The sequence below is a fragment of the Camarhynchus parvulus genome, chromosome 12 (genome assembly GCF_901933205.1).
Source record: "Camarhynchus parvulus chromosome 12, STF_HiC, whole genome shotgun sequence".
Taxonomy (NCBI): Eukaryota; Metazoa; Chordata; class Aves; order Passeriformes; family Thraupidae; genus Camarhynchus; species Camarhynchus parvulus.
Window position 1 is genome coordinate 8604992 of NC_044582.1, and position 9892 is coordinate 8614883.

The following is a 9892-nucleotide window of genomic DNA, read 5'->3' on the forward strand; positions in this document are numbered from 1 at the left end:
CCTCCCCGCGGCGGGCGGGAGCGGAGCGGAGCCCGGTGTCCCGCAGAGCGGGCGGGATGTGCGGCCGCACCGCCTGCTCGCTGGCCGCCGACAACCTGCGCCGGGCCTGCGCCTACCGCGACCGCCGGGGCCGGCACCGGCAGCCCGAGTGGGTGCGGCAGGAGCGCTACCAGCCCTCCTACAACAAGGGCCCGCAGTCCAGCGGCCCCGTGCTGCTCTCCCGCCGCCACCTCCACCAGGTATCCCTCCCTGGCTCCGCGGGGCCGCATCCCGGCGGGGGGCGGGTGCTGGGCGTCTTGCGGCTCAAAGCGGAGCGGAGGGAAGCAGGCCGTGCCTCCCCGGGGGTGAGGGACTCGCTCTGAACGGCCGTGGTTTGTTTCGTTTCGCTTTGCTGTACGTGGCAGGTATTCAATTTTGTAATGGCTGAAATGTCGCTTCTTGTTAATATTTACACGTTCAGAAGGAGGAGGGGAATCGGTACTGTGTTTCCACCACAGTGTTTATGTTTTCTGCAAAAATTTGTGTAAGTGCTTAACCTTAGTAGAGTTTTTTTGCGAGTGTCTGTAATTACTCTGCTGGTTTGAATTGGCTTTCCTGAGGCACCTTTTTTTTTTTTTTTTTTTGATTTCGTAACTCTGCGGCGTGTATCCAGGTCATATTGGTAGTAGAAGAGGGCAAAGAGAAAAAGAAAATCTCAACTCCCGAGCAGGCCAGTAGCTGTACACCTGTGGTGTACATAATTTAAGCTCATATGACCTCCCCAGGACAACCTGGGCAGCCTCTAGGGTTGTTGGTGCTGCTCGTTTGGTTTCGCACACAAGGGCTGCCCGGCCAACTGCTGCTCTTTGGCGTTCAGCGGGGTGAAACGGGGTGTGCTCAGTCGGAACACCCCGATCTGGACTTGCTCTGCTCTCCCTCCCCAGCTGCTGGGGCAGCTGCACTTCACAGCCGTTACTGGCACCGGTGATCAGGTTAATATGGGACCCTTGGTGGGACCACTCAGGAGTGCTGTGGGCAATGCCATCAGCCTCATGCCCTCCTGTCCTGCTTTAGGGGTCTCACATCCCCCTAAGAGCAGGCAGTGGAGCTGATGGAGCAGAGGAATATGGGGCAGGGAGTGTGGTACAGGTCACAGGCAGACACTTGCTTAGTTGTCCATCACTGTTCAAGTTGTTGGGATGCTGGTGCTGTGCAGGGTGTCCCTTTTTGCCACCCCTGCCCTGAGGGAGGCTCTGAAAGACTTCACAGAACTGCACACATAAACATCCCTGCATACACACACCCATAGTAGGTGTGTTTGTGTGTCTGTCTGCTGCACTCCTTTGGGAGCAAACAGCCCAGCAGGCGCTGCCAGCACTGGCAGCTGTGGGCAGAAAGTGAGAGCAAGCTGGGGGAGAATCGAAAGCCACAAACTGTTTCCATTGTCCAAGGGCAGGTAATATGCAAAGCAGAAGCAGTCAAAGTGCACCAGGTTAGCAGAAATCACATTATTAAAATGAAAATGAGGCTTTTCCCCCTTTGGGATTTTTGGTGTCACCAGGGGAGGCTTTGAGGACTTTGACACCAGCCTGACATGGCTGTTTACTCAAGAGCTCTGGACTTCATGTCTCCTGCCGTTTCCACTAAAAAGAAGCTGTGTTAATTCTTCCAGAGAGTTGGGTGAGCCTCACAGAGAGAGTTCTTTATTCCTGCAAAATATTAATGTGCTTTCTGAAGATTAATTCTTACATGAAGGCTGTTAAGAATCTGCAAGGGTTATAATTAGTGGCTATTTCTACGTGGCTTGTGAGGGTGGGGCAGTGAGCCCCAGCTTCTCTTGGCAGAGATGCTGGCCAGATCCCCACTTTTAGGGGGCAAAGCCACTTCCACAGGACTTCCCAAAACACCTGTCTGAAGCCGTGGGGATGCTCGTGGTCTCTGTGACGTTGCTCTGACCTGAGGTGTTTCTCTGTTCAAAAGGATGCTGACTCCTCCGAGCGGGTTCTCATGGACATGCGCTGGGGCCTGGTGCCCTCCTGGTTCAAGCAGGACAACCCCTCCAAACTGCAGTTCAACACCTCCAACTGCCGCAGTGATACCATGCTGAGCAAGTCCTCCTACAAGGTGAGCTGCTGCCACCTTTGTGTCCTGCTTGAAGAAATCCTCTAGTCAGCAAAACCAGGGCAGAAACATCTGCTGGGCCAGTCCTGGTCACCACTTGCCATTGCACAGGGGAGCAAGTGCCTGTACTGCAAAGCTGGGGTTTCACTAAAACAGAAGAGCTGAAAAGGCACTTACTGGTAAAGCTCAGCATAGCACTGCTGGTGGCATTTGTGCATCCCAGAGGCAATTCAGGAAAGTCCTGGGAAGGAGCGAGAGGGCTGGGTGGTTGCAGGAGCCCTTCTGCCATTGCAGGCCGCCTGGGGCTGCTGTTCACTGCTCACTTGTGCTGTCTCTCCCCAGGGTGCTCTCCTCAAGGGCAAGCGCTGCGTGGTTCTGGCAGATGGCTTCTACGAGTGGCAGCAGCAGAGTGGGGGGAAGCAGCCCTATTTCATTTACTTCCCCCAGACCAAGGATGCCACGGTATGGAGTCCCTTGCTGTGTCTGAGCACTTGCACCCAGCTCTGGGCCCCTGCTCCCTTCAGCTGCCTGGGGAAAAGCCCACCTCCCTCCTGCTCTGCCCATCCCACAGGGCCGTGCTGGGCTCGGCACTCTGTCACCCCCTGTGGCTGGCGGTCCCCACCGCAGCGGTCTCCAGGCTGTGAAAGGTGACACAGCGTCCCTGCCGTCACGGTCACTGCTCCCCACGTGCCGGATATTTGCATGGGTGGGCAGTGTGGCTCACAGGGGACTGGGCTGGGAGTTTCACTACCTCTTTCATTTGGCTGAACCAGTGGCTGGGATATTCAGATGGGGAGGAGAGCACTGGCTTCCCTGTGGGAAGATGAGGGTCCTGGTACCTCTCCTGGAGTTACCTCAAATCAGTAGAGAGACTCCTGGAGAGCCTCAGATTAGTTCTGTTCATGACAGATCTGAGTCACTGACCTGCCTCAGCACTGGCAGATCTGTGCTGCTTTGGCTGACCGTGGTGACCAGGACAATGGGGCCTCTCTCCTGCAGGACAAGGAGACAGAGGGAGATGAAGAATGGAAAGGATGGAGGTTGCTTACTATGGCTGGGATTTTTGACTGCTGGGAGCCACCAGGGGGAGGAGAAATGCTTTACACTTACACCATCATCACCGTGGATGCTTCCAAGGACGTGAGCTTCATCCATCACAGGCAAGTGAGAGCAGGAAAGGGGGTTGCAGGGTGGAGGGGGATGAAGCAGGAGACCTGCACCTCTAGACACCAGTGTGGCAGCACACAGGCACAGAGTGCAGTAGCCTCCTCCTGCTCTAGGGGAGAAGTGCTGCAACATTACTGATTCATTTTGGGCCACCAGCTCATGCCCTTTCCATAAATCACCATCCTTGTGCTCTGTGGATGGCAGTTGGAATTGGATCACTTTCTGGAACTGGTCTCCCTGCCTGACCAGGGCCTGGCAGTAAACCCCTCTGCCTCTTCCAGCAAATCAGCTACCTGGATGAAGTGAATGCACCCTCTGCCTTGCTGAAGAGCATTCTGCTGTTTCAGTTTTCCCTGTTTCCCCCAAGATGCCAGCTCCTTGCTAGCTCACAAGTCTGGCTTTTGCCACCACACTGACATATTGCTGCTGAGCTTTGGCTCCAACTGTCCTATCTTTTAGGATGCCAGCTATCCTGGATGGGGATGAAGCCATCAGGAAATGGCTGGACTTTGCTGAAGTGCCAACCCAAGAAGCTGTTAAACTCATCCAGCCCACGGAGAACATTGTTTTCCACCCAGTGTCCACCTTTGTCAACAACATCCGCAACAACACACCCGAGTGTGTTGCACCCATCGAGCTGGGAGCCAGGAAGGTGGGTGCTGCTGGGGGCTTGGCAGGAGGGAGCTCAGCCACAAGGATGTCTCTGAGCTGGATCAGAGCTGCCAGGCTGCAGGAGGAGTGGCAGTAGGCAATGACTGCAGAGCATGCCCGTGCTTGATGCTGGAGTGCTGAGCCCTGGACAGATTCCCTTCCCTCTGCTTCCAGAAATAAAACTGGCAGCCCATGCCAGGATTTTGCTGCCAAATGAGGCAAATTCCATGTGAAATGGGTCTTGGAACAAGCTTGTTCACAGCAGTCTGGGGAACCTCCCACAGATGTGCCTGGTTGCAGGCAGGGCTATTGCTCCAGCCTCCACATCCTGCTCTGGACCGGCTCTTGCAGCTGGGTGGCTGCCCTGCTCCCTCTGTGCCTCTGACTTCCCTCACACTGTCTTTTGTCTATGCAGGAGGTGAAAGCCACCCCAAGCAACAAAGGGATGCTGGGCTGGTTAAAAAAATCCCAAGAGAGCTCTCCCCAGAAGAAAGAAAACGATTTGCCCAAGTGGACAAGTCAGTTCATCCACAGCCCTTCGCCCAAGAAAACCAGCGCAGATGTCCTGCAGCAGTGGCTGGGGAAGCAGGGACAGCCAGCTGCGAAGAAACACAAGGCTTAGGCACCAGCTGAGATGGCTGGCCATCTCTTTTACCCCTGATTTTCCTAAGCAGAGTGAGAAATGATATTTTTGGAAGGCTTTGCAGACTGGTGTTGAAATCATCCAAGCCTCTCAGGTGTTGATCTGCTGCTCTAGGTTGTTATCTGTCTTGTTTGTGTTTTGTTAAAGGTTGATGTCTGTAAAGATTTTAGCTTTGTCTTGTGCTGATGGGAGTGAATATAACCTGTTGTGGCCTCCCTCCCTGCCAGTCATGCAGGGAGAGAAGCGAAGATAAAGCCCTGAGAACCCTGAGAAGCATCTCAGCCTGCTGGGGATGAATAACTTCTGCCTCCTGACAATGTTCATAGTTCGTGTCTCTTTCTGTTTGGTTTTCTCTTCCCTTTTTTTGGTGTTAAACTTATACCTCTTTTCCACTTAATTCCACACTGATTCTGTACAAACTCCTTTCCAATGCTCTTGCCCTCAAAAGATTGGCTGTGGTGCTGAGGAGCAAGCAGTAAATATTATGAGGAAGCCCCAGGCTGGAAAGATCTGCCAGATCCACCCTGCTCTGCACCAGCATTGCTATGTGCATTCATGGCTCCTAAACAAGGAGATGTTCAAGGGGCACAGGGAGGAACTGGACTTGGCTTAGGTTTCCCTGCTGTGGAACAGTGTGTCTGTCACGTTGTTTGTACAATCATTTTGTTAATGAGATTTGAAGACTTAGAGAGGATTTCCTTGATCTGGGGAGGGATGCACTCTGCCTTATTTGAAAAGGCCAGTCATTAAAGCCCAGATAACCTAAGTGCCATTACAGAACAGCATAGGGCTGTTGTTTTTGAGGTCAGGGATTTTGTAAACAGAGCCAGATGTTACAGACCAAAAGCCTTACACACACTGAAATCCTTGCTAGAAATCAGTACTTCCTTTGTGTTGGAAACAATAAAATGGGCTTCAGTGGCTGGCTGTGCTGTGCCCTCGTCCATGTGTGTGTCTGTGCCCCTTGCCCACTGCAGCCCCAGTGCTCCTGCTTTGCAGGCAGAGCTTGTACCTCCTCTCTGTCTGCTAAGGAGCAAACCGCCTACCCACTGCTGAGCTCTTGGGGTCTGAGCTCTGCAAGGCCATGTTGGTGGATCTTGTCCATTTGCCAGTGGTAAATGTTCCCTGGGGGGTGATTCTGGGGCTCCTCTAGAGTCATCTGTCCCTGGGGAGCTGCAAGGGTGGCTCTAGCTGAGCTTGTCCCTGGGGAGGGACAGCAGAGCCAGGGCAGGAGCCACAGGGTGGACACCTGGGGAGACCCAAGTGCTCTTGGAATGAAATCTGCCCCTGAATCCCTCGCGTGCTCCGGAGGCAGCTGAGCACAGGTTTCATGACTTAGGGGAAGCTGGGGTGGGATTAGGATTTCTATCCAGAGAGCCTGTTGCTAGCTGGCTCCTCATTGCTGTCACCATGACTTGAGGCAAGAGAATTACTGTATTAGCAGCTCCTGGCACTGTCACCTTGATGCCTGTCCGTGCAGGAGCCACAACGGGAGGTTTCTCTCCCTGCCTGCCCCTCACTCTTCCAGGATGAGCTGCTCAGCTGCCCCAGCCTAGTCAGTGCTAACTGCAGATGAAGCTTTTCTAAAGGTCACCAGCTCATCTCGAATTCATTTCAGGTCTCCAGTTGCTGTGGAGGGAGTGAAGATGCTGAGCACGAGTGGAGGGATGCTCAACTTTCCCAGCTCTGGAGAACATAATCCATCCCCTGGGGATGCAGGGGCAATGCAAAGGCACAGGGTACAGGTTATCTCCCTCCAGACTGTGAGCACCACCAGCATGGCCAAAAAAACCCCAAAACCCCCCTACACAGAGTGTTTAATGAGGATGCCTTATTGCTAAGCTACATCACCTTTAAACTGGAGTCTGGCTGCTCGCCCAAGGCTATTTGAGGCAGTTCCTCTAACCTGGCGCAGAGATGACCACAATCAACCCGGCCTGTCCACAGAAACTGGTTTGGGGGAAACTTTCCCCTTTGATACATGGGGAGGAGACAGGGGAAGGTGGTACTCGCTGGGGGTTGCCCTCCCTATCGGGGGTTCTTTCCCCATAGCATCGCCCTCACCCGCAGACTTTGGTATCCTCCCGGGAGAGACATCCCGCTGGCCGAGGAAGGGCCCGTGGGTTTGGGCAAGGCAAACGGGCACACCCACGGGAGCTCGGGCCAACACCCCTCCCTCCATCCTGGGCCCCGACGCCGCCAGAAGCAGCTAGGGGGTGCAGGAGCCCCGGCGAGCTCCGGGGCCGGCCGAGCGCAGGCAGAGCTGCCTCGCCGCCCGCCCTGGGCGCCGGCCCGCGGCGGAGCCGGGGCGCTGGGAGCCCTATGCAAATCAGGGATCGGCACGGTAACCAATCAGCGCCGTGGCGGCAGCGGCGGCGGCCAATGGGAGGCGGCGCTTGGCGGGCGGGCAGCGATATCCGCGGCGCGGCGGCGGCGGGCCGGGCAGTGCGGCGGCGGGCGGCGCGCGGCGCGGAGCGGCGGGAGCGCTTGCGGTAAGGGCGGCGCGGCGCGGGCGGGGACGGCGCGGGCCCCGCGCGGTGTAACGGCGTTTGTCTCCCCGCAGGCGCCGGGACCCTCTGTGCGCGGCGCTGCTTGAGAGGCGGGGGCGAGGGGCCGCTGCCTGCCGGCCATGTCGGGCCGGGGGAAGTCCGGCGGAAAGGCGCGGGCCAAGGCCAAGTCGCGCTCGTCGCGGGCCGGGCTGCAGTTCCCCGTGGGGCGGGTGCACCGGCTGCTGCGGAAGGGTAACTACGCGGAGCGGGTGGGCGCCGGGGCGCCGGTGTACCTGGCGGCCGTGCTGGAGTATCTGTCTGCTGAGATCCTGGAGCTGGCGGGCAACGCGGCCCGCGACAACAAGAAGACGCGCATCATCCCGCGGCACCTGCAGCTCGCCATCCGCAACGACGAGGAGCTCAACAAGCTGCTGGGCGGCGTGACCATCGCCCAGGGCGGCGTCCTGCCCAACATCCAGGCCGTGCTGCTGCCCAAGAAGACGCAGAGCTCCAAGAAGTGAGCGCTGCCCCCCGTCCCCCCGCCCCCAGCTCCCTTCTCACCACTGCCTCACCTCTCCTCCCACTGGGGCTGCGGTTCCCCGTCCTGCCCCTCAGCCCTGGCCGGTGGTGAGCCCTGGCAGCACCCACCAGCCCTTCACTGCCCCTCTGCCCTGGGCCGTGGCAGGGTGCTGGGTGAGCATGGGTGAGGTCGGGCCCTGCTTCTGCCCCCACTCTGCCTCTCTTCCCTCTGGAAGAAGTGGTTTTGGAGGAGGCAGCTGGATCGCAGTTGCTGGCAGTGGTGACATCTGGAGCCGTGCGGTTAGGTCACGGTGCAGAGCTGCTGGTAGCTGCTGAGGATTGTTGTGGCTGGCAGAGGGATGGACGCAGGCGCCCCCGGCTGCCTCTCCCCTCCGCCAGCCCGGGACTGTGCAGGGCCCCCCCGGCTAGCCCTGCTCGCCCCGGTGTGTACTCGCTGCTGCCGTGCCCCCGCCTCCATCCTCAGCAATGCCATCCTGGCCGCACTGCAGCTGCGAGGGCAGGGGGCTGGAAAACGTGAAGAGGAGAAAAAGTTTCTCCATCGGCACGGAGTGGCTGTTAGTCTTAGTTTTGTTCATGGTTAAACTAGTGCATTGCCTACTGTAAAGAAGCTTTAGTCCTATTTATTTTAAGGTTTCTATTTTTGGGTACAGTCACCTCCCTGTAAAGTCACCTCCCTGCAGCTCCCTGGCTCGGTGGGTGCTGGGGTGCTCGGTGTTCCCCAAGCCGTGGGTCCCGGTGGCGGGGTGGGGTGGAGGCTGCGGTGACAAATCCCCTCGGAGAGCGTCGCAAGGTCAGGCGCCCGCCGGGAGCGGGAGCTGCCATCTTCTGCCATGGCTCCCCTCCTCTCCCAGCTGCAGAAGCCCTTCGTCTCGCTGAGAGCTGCCCTGTACCCTGGTTGCACTTCTGGAAATTACATACTCTGTCTCTTTTTTTTGTTGTTGTTTGTTTGTTCAGCACTATTTCTGGCTCTGAGAAATAAAAGTGATGATGATATCTGTTAATTGTAACCCTTTATGGATTAATATTTCTTTTGAAAACCACTACAGTTTGCATTAAAGCCCACTCCTGGCTAGTGCCATGTTTATTTCCCGGCTGTGTGGCTAATGTTGAGCATGGGGGCAGGATAGCTGTCCCGTGACCCCGTGAATAGGTGATGCAGAGACAGCTTTCCTGCTGCCCAGCTGCTTCTGTGAGGCTGATACGTGTGTGCATGCAGCAGTGTCGAGGCAGTCCCACCTAGACCTTCATCACACGGTTTTTAAGTAAAAAAAAAAGAGTATCTTCTATTTATTTGCTGTAAGTAGCATGTGTTCAACCTATTGAATCAGCTGTTAATCTTGTGGATGAAGTATCTTACCCTGGATCTGAGTTTAATGTTACCTAGAGTAGAACCTGGATGCATGTCAGCTGGCTTAATGCAGGGGATTTCCATTCGGGTGTGTGGGAGCGCTGTGTGCATTGGTGTGGTGCTGATGGGGGTCTGGAGGTGTCCTACCGTCCCAGTGGGGTGGGGACAGCAGGGCACAGCCCCCCGGGAGCTCTCTGCCTCCTGCAGGGCTGTTGCCACCAGCGAGGTGGGGATGAGCAGTTTCCTCTCTGCTGCCCAGTATCCTTAGTGTCTGTATCCTAGTGTCTTGTTCTCTCCCTCCTGTTTTCTCCAGGACCAGCATTCTGTAAACCTGAGAGTGCTTTGTATTTCTTAGAAAAATGCAGAACTTGTGATTCTGAAAAGAATGGTGCAAACCTGATATCTGATTAAACTGGTTCCCTGTTGAATGCTCTTAAATGTGCCGTGTCTTGTCACCTCACCAAACCCACGGAATCTGGCAGGCTGTGGTGTCTGGGCTCTGTGCTCTCCAAGGGGAAGGACGAGTAAAACACCAGACAGGACCACTGCCAGACTGTGGGTTTGCCCTTCACTCAGACAGAGAGCCTTTTCCTACCCTGGGAGAAGATAATGCTGTTGGCTGGTTCTTTTCCCTGCTGTGGGGATGCCACACTGCCGGCTTGTTCTGTCACAAGTGCCAGGAAGCTTCAGCTGCTCCTGGCTGGGTGCAGCGCAGGAGGACAAGTGAGGCTGGACCCAGGACCCTCCCCCAGAGCTGAAGGTGCCCCATGGCTGCTCCAGGAGCCTTTGGGTGACCTTGTAGAGATGAGAAAATTCCCTTTAGAGATCCTGAAGGGAAGGAAGGAACCTGGAGCTGCAAGGCTGTTTGTTACTCTCCCACCCTCTTCTTTGCTGGACATCCTGGAGGCTGCTCTGCAAACCAGTGCTGCACCCTGTTTGGGTTCTAGGGAGGAA

The 9892-nt window shown here is 56.3% G+C and overlaps 2 protein-coding genes across 3 annotated transcripts; both read left to right on the plus strand.

Annotated features, from left to right (window-relative positions):
• The first annotated feature begins 56 nt into the window (after nt 1–56).
• On the plus strand, nt 57–5505 carry HMCES (5-hydroxymethylcytosine binding, ES cell specific). Its single transcript, XM_030956736.1, has 6 exons — nt 57–239; nt 1960–2103; nt 2443–2562; nt 3100–3260; nt 3727–3919; nt 4334–5505. Exons 1-6 carry the CDS (start codon nt 57–59, stop codon nt 4538–4540), a joined length of 1008 nt encoding a protein of 335 aa, XP_030812596.1. The 3' UTR covers nt 4541–5505.
• Nucleotides 5506–6886: 1381 nt separating this feature from the next.
• Nucleotides 6887–9366, plus strand: LOC115908250 (histone H2A type 2-B). 2 transcript variants are annotated; one of them, XM_030956714.1, is made up of 2 exons: nt 6887–6905; nt 7125–9366. In XM_030956714.1, the coding sequence occupies exon 2, from the start codon at nt 7191–7193 to the stop codon at nt 7569–7571; it is 381 nt and encodes a 126-aa protein (XP_030812574.1). In that variant the 5' UTR covers nt 6887–6905; nt 7125–7190; the 3' UTR covers nt 7572–9366. The 2 variants fall into 2 exon arrangements, with proteins under 2 accessions (XP_030812574.1, XP_030812573.1); XM_030956713.1 differs by lacking the exon at nt 6887–6905 and adding an exon at nt 7002–7053.
• The last annotated feature ends 526 nt before the right edge of the window (nt 9367–9892 follow it).